This window comes from Haliaeetus albicilla, chromosome 18 (assembly GCF_947461875.1).
Source record: "Haliaeetus albicilla chromosome 18, bHalAlb1.1, whole genome shotgun sequence".
Lineage (NCBI taxonomy): Eukaryota > Metazoa > Chordata > Aves > Accipitriformes > Accipitridae > Haliaeetus > Haliaeetus albicilla.
This window is the reverse complement of record NC_091500.1, coordinates 4280534-4300826: the sequence shown is the minus strand read 5'-3', so window position 1 is coordinate 4300826 and position 20293 is coordinate 4280534. Positions and strand designations below refer to the sequence as shown.

The window sequence follows — 20293 nt, the reverse complement described above, 5'->3', positions numbered from 1 at the left end:
CACTGCTATAAAAGTCCTTCCTGAAAATGTTCACAGTACAAATTATACATGTTAGGCGTTTTCATAAATTTCCCCTCATGTACTTTGGATGATTGTTTCTCTCTGTATTAAAATGAGAAAAAACAGCAAGCTCCTCATATAATAAAAATCAAGATGAAAGGGAGGCAAGAGAAGGGCAAGAAAGTATCTATGATGCAAGAGTGACATATGCCAACCAGATCACTCTGTCCCAGTCTGCCCAAGACTGTCATCTCCTCTATTTTCAACAGTAGTAAGAGGCCAAGATAATAGGTGCCATCCTTCGAGCTTTCCCGTGCTGCCCTATTTAAGAAGTGCAATTCAGGATATGCAAGCTGAAAAACAGTTGACTTTTATATTTGAGAGAACAAATTTACACTGTTAGTAAACTGAAATAATAAAAACATATTTATTCTTTCAGTAGATACCTGGCATGATCTTGGGCGAGGCTTAGACTCAACAGCTAGATTTATACTAGCCAATCTGTATCTATATGATATCTAAACAGGGCCAGGACATGGAACTAAGAGCTGGACTTCAATAATCTACATGGCTATATTGCTGGTGAAGTTCCTGGCACAGCTTTGGCCCAGACCAATGCACTCTCCCAGATGGTGACCATCATGGTTTGGGAGTTGGCACAGGACAGGGATCTTTCCTAATTTGAAGCCTGGGTGCATCCAGCCTCTTTTGAGAGAAAAAATGTTAAGCTATATGGATACAAGCTGTGCAACGGCAGTTGGCCATAGGACCAGAGATGGATGCAAGAAGTGTGACCCTCAGACTGAGGTTAAGGTATAGGCTTTCCCATTTCTCCTCAAATGTGCACTGGATGATTTTCATTGCTGTCAGACTAAGCTCAGTGGATTGCCTGCCCTCATTCCAGCCATGTTTTCCTCTCCACTCTCCCACTGATTGTTCTAGTTGCTCATTCCTAAACAGATCCTACATGAGAAAGCCATTTGCATGTCATCTCATCAGTGCAAATCAAGAGAAATTCATTAAAACTATCGGATTAGATCAGTGACAAAATTTTCTGTTACTGTGAAAATCAGCATCTTTATCTTCCCTGTATGACAGTCATGAAGGATAAGCTATGCTTCTCAAAGGCACTGAAATGTTTTTGTAATTCCTGGTTCTACTATTATTAATAATGACAACAATCATTATCTTGCCTTTTACATGTAGAACTTAGACCCTTATATCATCATTTGCCTGAGAATGAGAATTGTGGAAAATGTCCCAAATTTAAAAGAATAAAGGAAACTTGAATAAATATCAGTAAATGTCTGAAATTCTTAAAAAAAATGACCACCACACTTCATGATCTAGAGTACAAAGCCAACATACTCAAATGTAAAGGTCTGTGACACCTTTGGAAGTTTATAGTCATAGGAAAAATTCTCACCCAGTAATCCTACTGCCTTCAGCGGGCTCAGCCTAGATAGATTGCACATGATTTATTGATGATACATGTGATATGGGACCAACTGACAACAGAGATCATTAGTGGAATTTAATGCCTTTTCCTCTCCAAAACACCAATTCAAATTCTACTGATGTCACATCACCCACTATTCAGGATACATTCCTTTTGTTGATAGATCAGGCATCAGATCAGATAGAGATGGACCTGATGTGCATGCATTTGCCTATTTGATTGATCTTTTTGAAGCACTTCTCACTTATTGAAAGGCCATTGAAAGATGGCCTTGTGTCTAAGGCCTTACATAGTTTGGGGGTTTAAATTAAAAAGATATCAGCTCTGTCACCATTCATGAGCAAAAAGATACATTGCATCCCTCGTATTGCACTTACCCAAATAGGTTAGCTTCCCCAGTCTGCTGTCAAGATACCAGTCACAGCTCCTGTGATGTCTGTATGAAGGCAGCAATTGGAGTGGCTGTCCGGTCCTTGTCCCACAGGACACCACAACTTCAGGATGTGCAGGAAGATCCTTGTGTTCCACCAGCAAGTAATTCCCAGGCATGAAGTTGCTAAATGTCACTGAATACTAGAGAAGAGGGAACCAAAATAAATATGCCTGTGTCTGTGATTAGAGCCCCATGGAGTGCAGTATAAAGGGATAAAGAGGATGGTGCTCCTCACAGGCAACATATTCTTCTACAAAATTTGTATTGGAAGCATGGAAGAGAGATGTAAAATTAAGCAGAAGGTGATGGTAAATGCAGGTGAAATCAGCTCTGCTCATCACCTTTAAAGCAACAATGTCTTCTAAAAACCATGCTTCAGTCTGTCTTAAGGTAGTAAAAATTTTGTTGATTCCTAAGAACCACACTGAACTTTCATCTAAGACATCCAGAATCATCTTCTTGCTCCAAGTTACTACTGAGAGCTTCAGGGACTAGGTTTTCATATCTAAGCCCTGTCTATATATATGTAGAGATTTTCTCAGGGCGCTTAACACTTTTTTCCCTCTCTCTGCTCACCCAGAAAAATGAAAGCATGATTATCAATTCCAAATATAATTTCGAAATTATAAAAAATTCCCATGTTACCTGGAGCTGTTTGCTGGCCAAAGGGTTGTCAAATGTCAACGCGTAAGTCTCTTTATCCAAGAGGAGAACCATCCAGCCATACAGGTTTGATAAAGTATCAGGGACATAATTGACTGTGGTTGTCTTATTCCTACTGTCAGTCACAGTTAAATTATAGGGAATGTCTGGAGCCTCTTTTCTGGAGGAAAAAAATATAATCACTTTTTTTCACTGAACTCTTTCATTTTGCAACCTATACAGTTCTGGTTTTATTTGAATTACAGTAGTATATGCTGGTACTCTCTGAGAATGTGACTTCATTTGTGTAGTTCTTTACAAGCACAGTAAGAAATGATCTCTGCCTGAAGTGCCATAAAAAGAGAAAGAGAGAAAGAGACACAAAGGGTGGAAGAATAAAGGCACAGAGGAGCAAAGCTTGTGCCAAAGTAGAGCAATGGCAACAGCCAGGCTGCCAAATACTGCACCACCAGACTCAGGAGCCTCAGCTTCAGCTTTTACGATCTTTGTCTTCATGAAATTTGAGGTTTCTGACTACTCACTCTCATTTGAGCTGTCAAAATTTTCATCGAGCCTGAAGGTGCAAAAATCCTGCATAATTCAGAAAGCTGCTCTGCACCCAGGTCAGAAAGCAGTATGAAGCTGGGGCTGCTGCAAACTGATGAAAGCCTTCACAAAATGGGTGGACTTTTAGTACAGCAGTTCTTCTGAGCATCCAAATGAGCATCCTCAAACCCCTTTTCACTAGAGCTTTGCACTCCTAATTTCTGTCCAATCTAGGCAGAGAAAAACAACTCACTGAACAGATCAACAGCAGTAATGATATCATAAGTGGGCATAAACTCTTTAGATTTAAGGCCTCTGGAGACCTTTCTCTACTAAAAATAGGAAATAGCACAGTGAAGCTGGGATGGGTATAACCACCCACCTTGACTTCCTCTTCAGGGGCAGGCTTTGTCTTTTTCCTGCACGAAGACTGTTTTCAAATTATGCTAAACTGATCTTGATTATTTGGGTGTCTGGGCAGAATAACCTCTTACTGCTGTGATTACCGGTTTCCCCAAGATAGAAGGCAAAATTGCATTTTGATATCAAAAATCGGGAAGAATAAATCCTAGCCTAAGAACCTTCTCCCTGTCCTCTTAGTGCACAGACTGCCTAAGCTTGTCTGAGAATTTGATGCATCTCATTCTGGCACTCTTCTCAGTAGCAACTGGCAAAGATTATTCCTTACTCTGAGCATGATCCCAGCTGGCTTGCAAAGGGATTGGCGCAGGGTTATCTATGCCAATAAAGATCCAGGAGGAGCTCTGATGCAAGTATCCAAAATTCTAGCAAGAGCCTTACCCCATCGTCACCAGCATCTCCTATCCCTGGCCCTGCCACCACTAGACATGCTTATAAGAAAATTGGGGTTGCAGCTGCACAATTGCAACTCACAAGTTTTTTCCTGCTTCTTGCATTCTTCACATTATACATGGGGAAATGCTAGGGATACACGTCCCAGGACTGCAGATCTAACTGTCAGCTGAGGAGAAGCCTTACTGGCTTGCCAACGTACCCTGGGGCCGTGATTCTGCCATAAAGATGAATGCAGCAGATTTATACATGAATCAAGTGCTGCTGCAAGATCAAGGCAAGTTGGCAGTTTCACCTTTAGTCCACTTTTAGTCAGTTTTGGCATTTGAGCTGACACTAAGCCTAAAAAACACCTCTTTTAAGCATATCTAAAATGGTATTTCTAAATATTGGAGTATTACCCTACAACTAGATTTCTCAGCATATTACCCAACCCTCCATACTGGATAAGGCTTGCTTACTCAAGATAGACAGTAATAAAACTCATGTCATCCTGCAATTTGCCTGTTTGTATTTGCAGTTTTTGGTTGGTTTTCCCCTTGCTGCTTTGTAGACAATACATAATTACAATAGCACTCATCTTGGAGGAGGGTTGCCTGCAGATTTTTTTCTCTTCTAAAATCAGTTCTGGGGGGTTTTTTATTATTCTGGTGGCTGTCACTTTGGCAAAGGACTTTCTGGTTACCCAGAAACATTCAGCTGAGAAACAGCAATGGGAAACAGAAGTGTGAATCAGCAAAGAATCACTCAACCGGAAGATATTGGCAGACCAATGAAACTGACTGGAAGGAGTTTATAAGGCTTAAACAGCTTTCGTACTACTAATAAACCTCCTCTTATAGGCATTAACTGGACCAGGATATTAGGCTGCTAATTAAGCAAGTAAATGACAACAAGCACATTATTGCCAAGTTATCAGCACCTGCACAGGTACACAGGAAAACATTTCTAGCAGCAGAAGCACACCACACATAATGTGGTGCAACATTAAACTCTCCTGCAAGTCAGAAATTGCCTTATGGAGTTACAAAGGTGCACAGTACCACAGAAAGTGACAGAGACTCAGTGCAACATAAATCCACGTGGTTTTGCTCTTTACTCATTTTACCCTTCATCACTGGAAAAGTCTGATGAGACAGTTTGACTTCTCAGAGACTTCTCCCTGGAACCTTCAAGAAGTTTTAAAGACAGAGAAGAAAGCTTGGAATGGGCAATCCTGCTGGGATACAGGGAGGAATACACATCATCTGTTTGATTTGTCAGAAAGTCGGGTGGCAATTTCACACTAGCCATGTAGATTCACTGGCTAGTGAATGTGAATGTGAATTCACTAGCTAGTGAATTAAATGTGAATGCAACTCTGTTGGACACCAATCTTGCCAAGAGGTTTTAAAGGCACCCCAAATAAATATCTTAAACTAGACAGCTAAGTTCCAGGCAGCTACAGTTAAGTGAAATACATCTTTCCCAGTATTACTACTTATAACAGATAAGTCCTCTCTCCCTGGACTTCAAAGCTAGGATAGACTTTTGCCTGATTCAGACACTACCAACTTTCTTTTTCAGTCAATTTTTCTGTCTTTGGGATAGAGAGACAGGCAGATTTCACTGGAGAATCTTTGCTTTGAAAATGCCATTTTTTTATACCGGAAACCTTTCTGAGGAAGAAGGCTTTGCATTCTTTCATACTGTGATAGTCTGGATTCCCTGACCTTCAACTGGAAGTTTGTTCATGACCCAGGAAGGAAAGGGAGCAGGAGAGATCTTATGGCCTGAAGTCTCTGGGGTTTTCTTGACCTCGAATGCTGTGTCCTTGCCTTTTACATACCTTGCTCAACGTGTTGCCACCCACAAACACGTACCCTACTCCTGGTAGAGTGGCAGCACACCAAAACAAAAATATGGGGAGCCTGAAAAACTGTGCAGCTCTGCATAGAAGTTAACTGCTACAAGACAACAATGAGCCTGAGACTACATTCCCCTTGAAAGGATGTCAGTGTGCTTTTTTTTCACCTATATGCCAAATAGACACCAAAATGGAAGTACCTTACTAATGGAATTGCCAGCCACAATTAGCACCATTTCCATTTGCCCTAAATAGCCAGCAATTTCAATGTGCCCTAAATAGCCACCAATCTACCTCTCCTTAATGTTAATGAAGCAGAGTAGCTCGCACACACACAAGTATTTCTAATTCAGAGGATCCAAGGGAGCCTGCACGCATCATTAACATGGAGAGCTTCATTATCAGAGGAAAGAGCCTTCCCCTGAACTTCCCCTGGCTTTATTTGAAAGAAACTAGGAGGCAATGGTCTTAATGCAAAATTAACCCTCACTTTAAACTGCTGGAAGCCTTTACAAAGTGTAAGGGGAAAAAAAAGGATGACTCATTGAAAAGGCTGTATTTTTATATTGAAGCAGGTTTCAATTAAGGAGCAATTTGCTTTAGAAATATGGCAGGATTACTGGATAGGACTTTACAGCCTGAGCCACAATTTACCAATTGTGATTGTATAAACTGTTATGTAATTTAGCTCAAGTGCATTGTGCAGAACTGCTCAACATAGATGGGCCACAAAGGATTTGTTAAACCAATCAACAACATCAAGTAGAACAAATATTAACTCTCCTGTTTATGTTTACCATTAACTTACTTATCCTAAGGGTCCATATCTTTGTGTATGAAGGCAGACGCTGTGTTTAGCTCTAAATGCTTTCTGTTTGATACGTTTGTGTAATAATCCATTATGATCATCCCTCTCCAAAACAGGAAACAATATAGCATTGAACTTCAAATGGGACACCAAATGTTTATATCCACAGTCCAATTTATTGCTGGCCAAATGGAGGCTAATTCCAAATTATGACCATACCGAACATTTTACAGGTTTGATGCTGGGCCCAAAACCAGTTCATTTTATTTTAATTGCCAAGAATTAAGAATTTGCAGCTGTTTTAAGTAAATGTGTGTATCTTTGTTGAGAGACCAAAGGCATGATTCAAATCTGCCTTATATAATGAACCCTTACCATTAGCTAGTTTTTGCATGTATGGGTCTTTTAAAAAATAACTAGATCTTTGTCCCTAATCCTGAGTGACCACTATGAGACAGGCCTTCTGAATTTGAAGTAAAAAAAGAATTGAGATGATCTCCCAGGAGCAGAGAGGGTTGTGACTGACGAGCTAAGATGGCTTCATTTAAAGTAGCTTTTGAGTTTGCTACCCCTGGCTTCTCTTCCTAAATCAGTTCCCCAGCTCCTATAGTTTACAGGCTGATATTTTAAGGAAAATGAAAATCAGATACAAATTCTGAGCTGGAAAGTGGCTGGTAAGCAAGCACTCCAAACATCTCTGTAGTGTAAGCATAGCAAAGATCTGCAGAAGACCACTTTGTCACTCCATTTATCCCATGTCAGGCAGAGCTCTAGAGCATCCAAAGTGGATCTGAAAATCTGGACGCAGGTACTCTAGGCAAGGTTTTACTGCACCTCCATTGCCCACTGGCAGTCCTCTACAAATTAACACAATTTTAGGGCTAATAATACATTGGTTATGACAGTAAGTCCCAGCTGGCATATCTGGCTTGCATCTCTCCAGCCCTCAAGAAGCACCCAACTGGATTGTCAGGTTTTTCCTTACAAGGAAGGAAAGCGTAGGGCTAGCAAATGCTGCCTCAATGCTAAACATATCTACCTGCACCCAGAAAAATCCCAGACAACGGTCGAGCTGAGGCAGTAGGCCTGGAGAAATATCTTCTCTTGCATACTCATAAGCCTGTTCAGGATCTGGCTTTGCTGCCAATATTCCAGGCTGCAGGGTAAATGGAAAGGGGTCCTACACCTGGAACCAAATTTCTCTTGGCTGCTTTGGTGAGATGTCTCAGATGCCAGAAATACAGAGCAGTAAGAGCTGAACCTCTGAAGTTTAGCTGATGTCTTAGTTAACCGAACAGTCAATAGCCAATGATTTAATATTTGCCTTCCACGTTATGCCACGGGAGCCCCGAGAGGGCTGGGTTATGAGGCCAAGTGAGTGTGTAAAGCTGCCCCGTGTGTGAATACAGTTAAGTACACAGGGGGGGATACAGGACCAGAGAGCAACTGAGCATGTCCACATTGAGAGAAGTGTGACTGTAAGGGTGTTTCACAGCAGGTGGGTGTTCATCTGAAGGCACCACAGTAAGTAAATACCAAAGGAAAAGCAAAACTAGAGTAACCATTTGAACTCTCTTCAAGACTCAAAGACACGGAGGTAGGGGGTATGCTATTCTTTTCACACTAACCCATCAGCAGCGGCTGGGTTTGCAGCAACTGAATGTGTGCACTACAGGAGAGGATATTAGACCAGATTTAAGAATTAAGGCTATAAAGAAGAAAGTTAATCTTTTCCTCTGCAGCAGACTAGAGAAGAGGGAAGCAATAAAAGGTTTGAAACTACAAGACTGGTGCTGAGCAAGTCCCAGGTTTCCTCAGTGAGAAGGGGAAAGCAAATGAAAGGAACAAGAGGCAAACTTCCTTCTGGTGCGCGCAGCCGCAAAGTGTTTGGAGTCCCCTTTGCCGCAAGGTGCTGCCTGGCTGCCGATTATTCTAATGCTCTCCTCTTGTAAAAATTATGCATAATGTGAAGAAACTTTTAAAGTCACTTAATCATGTTATGACAATTTTTTAATGAAAATTTGTTTTAATATTAATAGAGACTCATATTTTCATGATAATATGGGTAGTGGTGGCATTTGGAGCAGCCGTATCTAGCCTGCAGCCATGCTGTGCTGTGCCATGGCATAAGCTGTTCTTCAGACTACTCAATAACTTTCTCACATATAAATTTATAAAGACTTTTATAAGCTTCAATTACATTTTTAAAAGACATAAAAACCCTCTTTAAAGGGTGCTTAAGTGACACATTAGTTTAACTTTCAACTGGACTTTGTGAAGAAGGCTTTTGTGACAGAAATGCAAGCTTCGAAATGGATCCCCATTGCCCTGGAAGTTGTTGGATGAAGCAATTCAGGACAGAGAGTCAAGAAATGCTCAAGATACTTGTTTTCTTTAAAAAAAAAGGCTTCTAGAGTTTGTCTGTAACAAAAACTTTTTTTTTTTTTTCAAACATATGATTTAGGGAAAAAAAGTGCCAATACACTACGTGCATTCTTGTAAATTAAACAGCACAAAGATAAAGAGTCAGTTGCCCACATAGTAACTTAAATAATTGAAATGATCCCAGACGTGCTTTTAGTTTGCACCAACCAGCCCTATCCCAGACAGCTCCCAGGAAGGGGATCTCTCCTAAAAGGCAGCATTGATGCAACTTCCTTGCTGATTTGGAGGCTAAGAAGGTTAATAACATGGCCACAGCCAAGCCTTCCCAGTTGCCCACTGGGTCAGGGAATGAGCTTGAGGCTGCTGGGACAGAGGTTGCCATACTAGGACTGCCCTCTCAAAATCCATTACTTGCCTCAGCCTTTAAGATTATTGGAGCTGGAGTCCATCCCTGAAACTCAGGGGAAGCAAAAAACGCACTGTCTCAAGCCCCTCGCGCTTTTTATTGAGGAGCACAGAGAATGCACCACTCTAGACTAGGAGAACACACAGGAGATGAGACTGGTTTACTGCTATTGCCTGAAACCTTCTTGTATAGTGTGACTTCATACCAAAATGAGGATGCTCTTGTGCTATCGCTTTGGCCTGATGATCAGCAAATGTGGGTTCAGTGCTTAAAGCTTGGGCTCAGAGGCTTGTAATCTGCTTTTCACTCTGGTTTTGATAGCACCCCTGCTTTACTGGCTACAGGCCTTACCACGAGTGGTAAGCACAACTAGCAAATTGCAGATCTGACAGGTCAAATACTCCAGGGTCTCGTAGAGCACAACAGAAAAGATTTCTTCCGGAGCGATTTTTAATTCTTTGCTCATCAGAAACTAAAGAAAGCCAAGCAACAGTACTTTCATCTTTTTACTGAGATTAGATGAATCCAAAAGACTGCACTGTTAGGAAATCTTTCCTGTCACCCACCTATCTTTATTCTCTCTGCTCAACCTCTGCCAATTGCTCCTAGTCATGTTTTGTTGTATTAATCCTAAACTATGCCCTTTTTATTGCAAACACTCTTCAAATACATCTGGACAAAATTCACCCTTTCTTCTTCCTCCACCCCCTCATCCTCTGGTCATGCTGTGGATATTTTATTAACTGAATTTCATTCTTCATCCCCTCTGGCTCCTCATCCCCTCCTGTTCCTCTACCAGGTCCCTTTTGGAGAGCTGTCTGTGTGACTGAAGCCTCCCTGACTCACCGCATTTTCTTGGCTGCATCCTGACACTCTTTCAACTTAACATGATGGTGATTTGGCTGGTAGGAGCTACTCAGGAGAGAGGATCTGGAAGCAGAGAGGATGCTCCCAGTCTCTCGGGTTACTCTGTTAAGTACATAGTCCTCAAGAGGACAGGCTAACAGCTGGCTTCTGCTACTCGGACTGCCAGGTGTCTTTGATGTATGTTGACTCCCAGCTCATGCAGATGAATAATAAAGAAAGGAAAGAAAGGGGACTTGCTTGAAATAAAAGGTTGATTGAGAAGTGCCCAATCATTGGTATGGCTAATCTAAAACTCTTAATTAATTTACTGGTAAGACAAAGTTTAGATCAAGGCTCAAACATTTCCAGAGTTCAACAGCAATGCTGCAGATGAGGTCCCATTTGTACTTGCTCCTTAACCACCTTTTGAGGCAAAGAGGAACAAGGTGTATTGCATACATTAGCTGTCACGAATTATTAACATTTATGTTGTGAAAGTATCCAAAAGGACTCATCACACTACAGGCAATGCTGTGAGATGCTCTATCCACCCACACAGCATCGATCCAAAGAGCTCTAGTCCATAGAATCAAAGTAAACACAGGTTAGAAAGGGAAGTGATGTGCCTAAGACCTCACGGTTAACTGGTCCAGAAAGACATCTAGCACAGTTGTATTTTGTCTTCTACCCAGTTCCCTTTTTGTTAACTCAGAATGATTCCCAACTCTTAATTTATTGCAGACTTTTGTTTTCATTATGAGAAACAGTAATCACATGCAAAGCCTGCAGGTAGCTGAAAAGTCTTACAGTTTTCCCCTTCAGTGGAACATGTGATTAGTTTTTCCTCCTATTTGGGAAAGGGTTTTTTTTCCTCCTTCTTCTAAAACATGAATTATAAGACAGATGTGAATTATTAATAGCCCTCTGACAGACCACTTCAGGATTTCTGCCTGTGTACTACTAACCTGAAACAGCAAAAAATGGATAATGGTTCAGGCTTGTACTTCAAAAAGAAAGCGAAATGTTGAGCTGGGTACTGGGAAGGGAAGATGAGCATGGGAGGAAAAGCAGGACTGTTGTTTAGATCACCAAAAGCCTTTTCCACTCCCTTTCTTTTTATGCCAGGAATTCGCAAGTGTCCTCCCTGCATAGTAGAAGCGGTGGCAGTACTTTGCTGAACAGTATTTCTCCACTGGATGTCTTTAGCTGCCAGCTGCTCAAAGGCAGGAACAAGTCCAGACTGCAGAGGCACGTGTAGCAACAGAAGTGAGCTGGGACAGCACTTGGGAGCTGTATGACCATTAAAGCTGATGGGAAAGACCTGGCTGTATACCAGGACTGGGTTATTACAAAGGTGGGCTGTGAAGCAGTGACAGTAGGAGGCTGAACTCTCCAAACCCATTTTCTATCCCTCTAGAAATTTAAAAAAAAAAAAAAAAAAAAAAAAAAAAAGTGGCAGTCTGTTGCAAACTTACAGTAGACATGATTTACTGGGAGTGTGAAGAGCTACCAGCAAGGAGGACATGTACCCTATATCATAAGACATGGTTATACCCACACAGATAGACAGATCTTCTCCAACAAGACCATGTCTCATCCACTCATAGAGTGTGTAAGCACTCAGACACAGACCAGTGGCTACACCTCTTCTGATAAGCTAACTGGTGCTGTGGCCAGCCCTCTGGCCTTAAGGCTAGCTGGCATGGCCTGGCCATATCCATACGATCAAGCTCCTTCAGCCTCCAAAACAGCATGGGGACACCTAAACTGCCCTACTGGAAATGGTTCCTTGGGTCGTGTTGACCTCTAAATTGTACCCACAAATTGCCTGGATGTGGGATAGCTGTCCTCGGCCAAAACCATGCCAAAAAACCATGCCACAAACAGCTGAAACTGGGATGGGTTCAAAACTAAGTCAAAAAGAGAGATAGACTGCACTTACGTATATACGTTCATGTACAGATGTGCAAACACTCCCTGTGCTTGCTTAAGTCACTAGAATCATAGTATGTACAGTCAGTGAAGCCAAAAGGGCAGTTCAGCTGACCAGCCCCTAAGAGAAAGATCAAAGGAACAGAGGCATCTAGTGCTGCTTAAAATGTCCCAAGCAATCAAAAACATTGTTGTGAGATGCCAGATCTGACAGAGTGTCTCCAGCAGATCCTTACCCTTCTGCCACAGAGTGACAACCCAAGGGAAGTATCATAGGGCATTTTAAATAGCACTAGATATCTCTCCATGAGCAATCAAATCAAGGACACGGGTTTCCATCAGCTGTAATGGGACACATTGCCAGTGTCTACATGGTGAACACACATGTTCTTCTAAGTTTATATGTCTTCAATCCAATTTGAATTCACTCATATTGAATTTCTGGCTCACCGGCCAAATCTTTCCGGTAATTTTTGATTGCTGAATAAGCTCCAAGAGCTACATCACAGATTTACTGTAGTACCTTTCACCCAAAAAGTAATTTGTTCATTTATGCTTTGGGTTCCTCTATGATGATTAAGACAACAAACAAATGGGTTTTTATTTCCATCTCTAAACAGTGGTATTATCACAAGTGCCCATTGAAATCAAATAAAAACTAGCATCTTAATGCTGGAAAAGCAATTATCCAGTTGCCAAAAAAGTTCTGTCACTCACAATAACACAAGTTTATTCTTGAGTTTCATATCTCCCTTGTACCACTGTCTGATCCGATAATGTTGATGGGAAACCATAACTATATAGTCTGAAACAGGTTGCTTAGGTTGTGAGCCTGGGTCAGTCTTAACAAGGTCTGATGATCTGAATTGACTCAATTCCCCTCACAGCAAGGAAAGAACAGCAAAATGAAAGACCAGAAAGTCCTGATGAGGTGGGTAAGAAAGGCATGGCTCCAAAACTTTCCAAAACTGGAAAGTTTTCTTTTAATTAAATACAGAATGAACTTGTATCTTCTGTAGAACATGGCTATTCATTGCATGAGAGGTGGGCCCATGTAATCATAAAATGTTAAATCCAGTTTTAGTAGGAAACATAATACATGAATCTGATAGTTTATGAAATTAACAGCAGTGAAATCAGAAGGCAAAGATTTTCTGCTTAAGACATGAAAGTCTACCTTATTCATGACCACTTATTCTTTGCGAGCATTTGGGGAAATCTCTCATAATGAGAATAAATGGAAACTCTCTCAGAACTTGACTTAAAATATAATTAAAATCAAACTTTTTTTTTTTTAAGACAGCATCTTATTATCAGCTGTGGTGTTTCCCTCATGATCTGGAAGTACTTTATAGGTCAGCACTCAGAAAATCTTGGCAAAGTTTGCAATTTGCCCACTGCATCTCTGTTTCTGGGGCTTGGCCATCAATCGCACTTTGAAGATTTGAGTGTCAGTGCCCGCCTTGAGTTGGATTCTCATTTCTACAAGGCCCATTTATATACCCCTGGTATTTTAAGAGTGACAAAATAGCAGTACACCACAACCTCCACTAAAAAGGCTCACTTAACACTGCCAGAATTGTCTCAGGACAGGAATCAAGACTATAGGTAGGAAACCAAGGTAAGAAAGATAAGCAGCTTGCTGAGAACCTCAGAAAAAAATTGAACTTGGGCAGGTCCAAGTAAATAAAATAAACCAAAGACTGTCCTGTGGCCTGGATAATTCTTGCAGCTGTCCATACAGCTAAGTTCTCCTCCCCAAAAGCATGATGACTACATCCAAATTGCCAGATGGGAATGGTCCCTGTGCTATCTCTCAAACCATGCCTGAGAACTATCTGGGTGAGAAGTAGCCAGAAAAAACAGTGCCAGAGACCATGGGGACAACAACATGGACTAATGTATGCCAGTGCTCAGGCTTTTGACCCAGTTTAGGACCCAGCAGAGAGGCCGGAGTCTTGGGACTGTGTTCAGACCCAGCAGCTCTCTTAATATAAAACATAGCAACCGACATCCATGCCGATTTTTCAAAAATGGAATGGTTACTTACAAATGAAGAGACATACGGTGGAAAACAAGGTCCCTGCCACAAACACTGCCACCAGATGCTTGACTGAAGTTGGCACTGGCTGTGCAAGATACCACAAGGATATCCGTGGAAGGGAGGAGGTGGCTTCCTTTCTGCCCTGTGACAGAGCCGTCGAGATCCTCAAGGATGGCAGAGTGAGGAAAGGGGAAGGACACTTGGAAAGGTGAGTTGACGAAGGTCAGATGTTCAGCTCTCACTGGAAACCCACCTGAAGGAAACAAGCAGCATTTCAGAAACAAAGACTGGTGCCTCTTCAAGTAATAGGCCTGAAGACGTCTCTGGAGAAAAAGAGATTAGCTTCACTTCACCTTTGCTTTGGAAAAATGTCTGCTGAGTCAACAAGAAGGGGAGATTAAGCAAAATGAATAAATAGAGATGGTTGTAGGAATTGCCACCTGTCCAGCACCCTTTTGTGATGGGACTTGTGGTTAGACACTCCTCTGATCGAGGTGCTGCTCTGGTCCTTGTCAGTGACCCCAAATGCTTCTTCGCAAGTCCCACTGCCAAAAGTTATAGTCTCCAAAACAGTGATTTGTACAGATCCTTTCTGCCTTGTGTATAAGATAAATTCTTTAGAGATAAGGACTGTTTAAGTCTGTGTGTAAATATACTTGTATGCATATGTACAGCACCTGGCACAATAAAGTCCTGGCTGAAAAGTGTGGCTGGAGGATCTCTTCATTACTGTAACGAAGACAGCTACAAAAAGGAGGAATATTCATGCAGGTTAAAGCACAGGGGGTTTCTGAACACATTAATATTTCCAGAAGTGTCAGAAAATCATTGCCCCATGGACCATAACAAGTCAGCTTTGGCATAAGTGTTCACGCACCGCATTTGGTTACTATGTGACTATCATATTGTCTGTTGCAGCCTCTCTGAGTCAGATTTTACTATTCCTTCTGTCCTTTGATCTCACCTCCTGAAATCTTTTTCTCTGTTATGTTATTGTAGGGCAGTATATGTTTATATATAAATATATTTAAGAGGTAATTGCAGTTGGAACATTCTTCAAAGAGCCTTTGAGTACCTTTTCAAAGCTCAAAAGGATACTTAGTTTACACATGTGATCTTAGGCAAATTCACCTAAGGTTTAAGCTGGCCTGAGGTAGGAGCTTGGCGAAATTCTGCGAGGATGTGTCATAGCTATTAAAGAAATAATTGCTCTTGAAATTTTACCTCCCAAAATGAAGAAGCAGTTAACAAGTCAGTGTATAAAAACCTCTTCCACTGAGAAAATGAAATCAGTGCAAAAATAAGGCTACCTTTGTCTCAAAATACACATGCAGCATGTGGCTTCAGCTAAATGATGAAGCTGTTTCTTAGGGAGATTATCTAGAGAGAACCTGCAGCCTCAGCCCTCGCAGAGCAGAGCAGCTAAAGGCTCTGATTCAGCCTGCCAGCAGTGTCAGCAAAACGCACACACTAAAGAGGGTGAGTATTGTTGAGGACTGGTTGTTATGTGTATCACTACAATCCCAGCTCAGCGATTTTCTCAGTTCATCTGAGCTGCACACCATGCACAGTATTTACCTTGCATCTACATATCATCATCTCATGCCCCACCTCCCTGCTATTATCCTTCTGTCCCAGTTGGGGAAGTGAAACAGAGAGAGTGGCGCTTCTGGAAACTAGTGCCGTGAAACCTAAGCAAAGCAGGTATGCAAATACCTCAAAACCTGGCTCTTGATGCAAACATAGTGACAAGATTACAGAAGCAAAGCTGGGGCCAGTACTCCTCATCCCTATACAGTGCTTTTTGCGGGATTCAACGGAAACATCTTTCAAGGGTTGTCTGTGGAAACTATGAACTCCTGAACATCTGAATCTGAAATGGGAGGAAGCCAAAGACTGTGGAAACCCTGCTAAATCAGAGTAAATCAGACTTACCCTGCCCTTGGTAACAGCCAGAACAAGTCCTGATTGCTGTGCAAGTGATCGCATCAAAGTTCCTGAAAGTTGTGTTGGAGATGAATAGTTGGTATCTTTTGGGAGTTTTCAGTCCTGCTGACATACAGGTCCCATCCTGCAATGAAGAAATGAAGAGCTCTGGGAAACATATCACCACCTCAATCTCCAAGTCTAATGAGTCCAGGATGCAGCAACTGGCACATGGGGACGTGATTGCACTCACACCCATGGTTGTGGGGCAATGTATGCTGTTTGAAGGACAGATCTGAGCTATTGCTCTGCAAATTCTGAGAAGTAACATCTGTTTAACTCAGCATTTGCAGTACGTGATAGTATTACATTCAGGGCAGTGATTGCCTTGTTTGGTTTGTCCGGATTGTTGCATACTAGTTAAGGTTGGACATGTGAAGGGAAAGGAAATTGCACATTCCCTGGGAAGAAAGAATCCACCTGGAAGGCACAGTGAGCAGATTTGTTTAGGGCCCCTTTTATTTTACCTTGTCTTGACCAGCAGGGAGGAAATTTCCCTACTCCACAAAGATGATCATCCTAATTTACGTTCTAAGAAACACCTGACTGCCGAGATCCAAAGCCCTTTTGTGTGATTGGGGATGGAGGGAAGCATTTAAGCTAGGCTCTTTTCAAAGCTCTGGTTGACTTCAGGATCCATCAGAATAACAAAAAGACAAGTGTATCAGTGAGAGACAGAAAAAAAACATAAAATGTGAAAAAGAAGAGCAAAACCCACAGGTGATGGGAAACACAATGGACAAACCAGATTTTGTGGGGATTGTAGGCCATGGCACAGGGGAGGTGTACATCTCTCTGCCAATTTATCTTGGAGACAGGCCGGGGAGAAGGATGTACTCAGAGCTAGTAGGTAGCCTGGAGGGGAAAAGGCTGGCAGGAATGCGTGATGCTATTTCTGACGCCAATAAACACTTTTGTAGGACAACTCTCAAAAGCCATAGTAGGGAATCAATCAAGAAATCCACCCTCTGTGAAAACATCCTCCTTAATTGAAAATGTAGAAGGAAATGGACTTTTATAGTTTATCACTTCAAAGAGATGGTACTATCTTCGGTCTCATTAAGAGACAGCAGCTCCATGACCTTTTTTACTCCAAGGCCAAAACACCCGGGGTGATGGTCCTGGTCCTTGTGCATCTTCTTCCAAGTCACTGCTAAGCAGAAATCCCCGGCTTCTGGTAACATCTCAGAAAGACTCTATTGTTTTTTTGCTTACACTTGCCTGTTCTTCCACACCACTCTTATTTCTATAATTTTTTTTTTAGTTAATTTATTTTATTTAAATAAATAGTAAATAGAAGACGGGTGTGAGGTGATAATTCCTCCCTAGTGTGTGTCATCTGTCTCGGACCTCCTGCTTTTTCAGGAAGAAATGCTTTTCCTCAACTGGCTCCACAAAGGCAATGAGTTGCTTTATGGAAGAGGCTTGCTGAATGTTTAGGAAACTAATGAAAGTCTTTCCCTTGGCTTTTACAGGCCCTGGATCTAGCCTTGCCACTAATGTTTTAATTGATCAAAGCCCAAATTTTTAAATGCCCTGATAGTTCCAGAAAACAATCTTGTTTTAAAGCACCTCTTTCAAAAACTCGAAGGGCTAGCAGAGAGGAATATCCAAGGTTCCCATTAAATTAATGTCATAAAGTTTTAATTGATATTAAAGAGACATCATTATTAAAGGGAGAATTACATAAATTAAGATGTAAATTATGACAAGGAGGCTCTTATCATGAGATAATCAAAGATAATCACCCCCCTGGGGTACTGCAAGAAACAAGGCACAGCTGAGCGCCTCTAAATCTCTTAACAAGTACAACATCAGAGTCCTTCCATGGATCCTGCAAAGCAAAAACAAAGACATGCACCCTTTGGTGCCCAAGAGAAATTCATTGTGTCTTTGGGATGCTGCAAGGTTGGACTGGTGAGGCCAGGATCATATCTGAGCTATGTACTTCCAATAGATCCACTACAGAAGCTTCTTTCTGTGAGTTTCTAAAGAAAACTCATTTAAAACTCTTTTTCTGCCAGTCAGAGAGAAAATTAATTTCATAAACAACAAAAGAAAACTGAGCAGGGCAAAAAAGCCCTCAAAATCATGAACAAGAAGCTGTGGCCAGTTGTAACTAAAATTCCATTATTATCCATGTTATTAATCTGTTAACAACCTGGTAGCCCCCAAAGGACTTTGACCAGCTGCCTAAAGAAATAATGGAAGAAGATCATATTTACTGCACAAATAAAAATATTACATTTTGACAGCATTTTTCATTCTCGAGTAAGAAAGTAGCACTCTGTGTTCAAGGTGGACCAATGATGCTATGAGAGAGCAGAGGAAACCAAAATGTTAACTAGGATAGAAATCTAATCTGTTGTACCCCCTTATTATTCTCAAATCAGTAAACTAAACCCAGTTGTGTATGGTTAACTGGTGTCTGTTTATTACAGACAGCAAAAGGTATATAGGAATTTATGTTAGAAAACCTTATTTAAACAAAAATCATGATTTCTCTCAAAAATTCAGGTTCTGTGAAATTCCAAGGGTTTTCTGAGACCATGTCAATCTTGGAAAAAAAACATGAGTAGGGAAAAAATTAACACTTATCTTACTAAAATCCTTCAGCTCGTAAGTTGAACAGAAATGTGATTTTGTTTTTACTTTTGAATATTGTTTTATAAAGAATATACATGAATATGCATTATAATATAACATCTTCTAATAGTTCCAAATTAAAATAGAAAAATCAGAGTCCTTGTTTGAAATTTGTTCCAAAAAAAACCTTCAAAACTTCTATACTGAAACAAAAAGACATTTGGGAAAAATGCTGAATTTTCCTGCAGAATGTAATCTCCACTTTCTCATCAGCTAGTATGAATGGAGCACCTGAAAAATGATGCAGGATCTAGCTGATCAAATGTTATTTCTCTTCTGCTGCTGCAAGCAGAAGCGACAAAATCCTCCGTTCCAGCAGGCTGGGAGAGCAGTACTGATGCTCCAAGTTTCTCTGCTTTATCACCAAATCAATGTCCCTTGCAGGTGCTGCTGCTAAAGGCATCATCTTTCCAAGGCATGGAAGACAGCTAGAGGACTAAGCAAACAGATCAGTGCCCAAACCTCATCCTGAAGCTGTATTTATCTTTACATACAATCTATTTAAAATCTCAGTTTTACCAAGGCTGCCATGGTGCAGGGGCTGTTCTTCAGGTTGCTTTCTTGTTTCTCCAAATTTCTGTTTGAAGGGTTGCTGTGTAATTCAAGAGACATTGAAATAATTCCTGCAGTACTTACCTTTTGCCCAATGTGTCCAATTAAAACGCTATCAGCTACAGAAGTGTTTCCCAGGCTTTCTATGATGTTAATGCCAAAGTCTTTGCAAGCATAAATCCGGAAATGTTTGAGTTCAAGATTGCTGCTTCTAAAAATCTATGTAAAAGCATAATAAAAGAATGATGATAAATTTAAAAAAAAAATATAACTCTGCTTTCTTTCTTTACAATACAAAGGGGAAGTGCAAAAACATACAAGTGTTGAATGTATATTTAGTATCTGAGAATCTCCCCTTAATGTCTGGTTTGTGCTTTCAATTAATAATACAAAAATCTTTACATTTTGTTAACTTATTTTCATGTTAAAAAAAAAGAATAGTATGAAACAGAATCAATAATAGACAGGGTAAAAGTGCTCTAAATTTTGGGGGGTTTATTACTGGAAAAAATATTAGGGTAAAGAAGTTAATGTTTGTGGCAGAAAGATGCCTTGAAAATAACCAGAGGTATTTCTTACAATTACCTAACAACAAGAAGATTGTTCCTAGAGGGAGCCCATGGAAAGAAGCAGAATAAACGTAGTTATTAATGTATGCTAGGTCAGTAACATACAAAGAAATTACGAGTTAGGCAGAGAAAACCACAAAAACACAACTGCAAAACATCCTTTTGTTTTATTTCTTTTCATACAAATAAGTTTTTCCAGAAAGAGAATGCACCAGTCTGAAAAAACACAGTGAAAAATTGGACACCTTCAAAGGAAGAGCCATAGGATGGGTTAGACTAGAAAACATGCCTTACAGAGAAATACATCCAATCTGTTCAGGTCATCAGACTGGGGTTTAAGAAGATCATAGCCTGTAAGCACTGCTATGGGAAGAAACCGT

At 40.9% G+C, this 20293-nt stretch overlaps 1 protein-coding gene across 1 annotated transcript in view; it reads right to left on the bottom strand.

The window, feature by feature from the left end:
* Positions 1-20293, bottom strand: part of PKHD1 (PKHD1 ciliary IPT domain containing fibrocystin/polyductin) — a 261269-nt gene that overhangs the window by 110956 nt on the left and 130020 nt on the right. Inside the window, exons 44-48 of the mRNA XM_069805584.1 lie at positions 19429-19563; positions 16096-16231; positions 14167-14413; positions 2538-2715; positions 1837-2032 (exon numbers count right to left, since the gene is read on the bottom strand). Coding sequence (XP_069661685.1) covers positions 1837-2032; positions 2538-2715; positions 14167-14413; positions 16096-16231; positions 19429-19563 — 892 coding nt within the window. The remainder of the gene's footprint in view (positions 1-1836; positions 2033-2537; positions 2716-14166; positions 14414-16095; positions 16232-19428; positions 19564-20293) is intronic.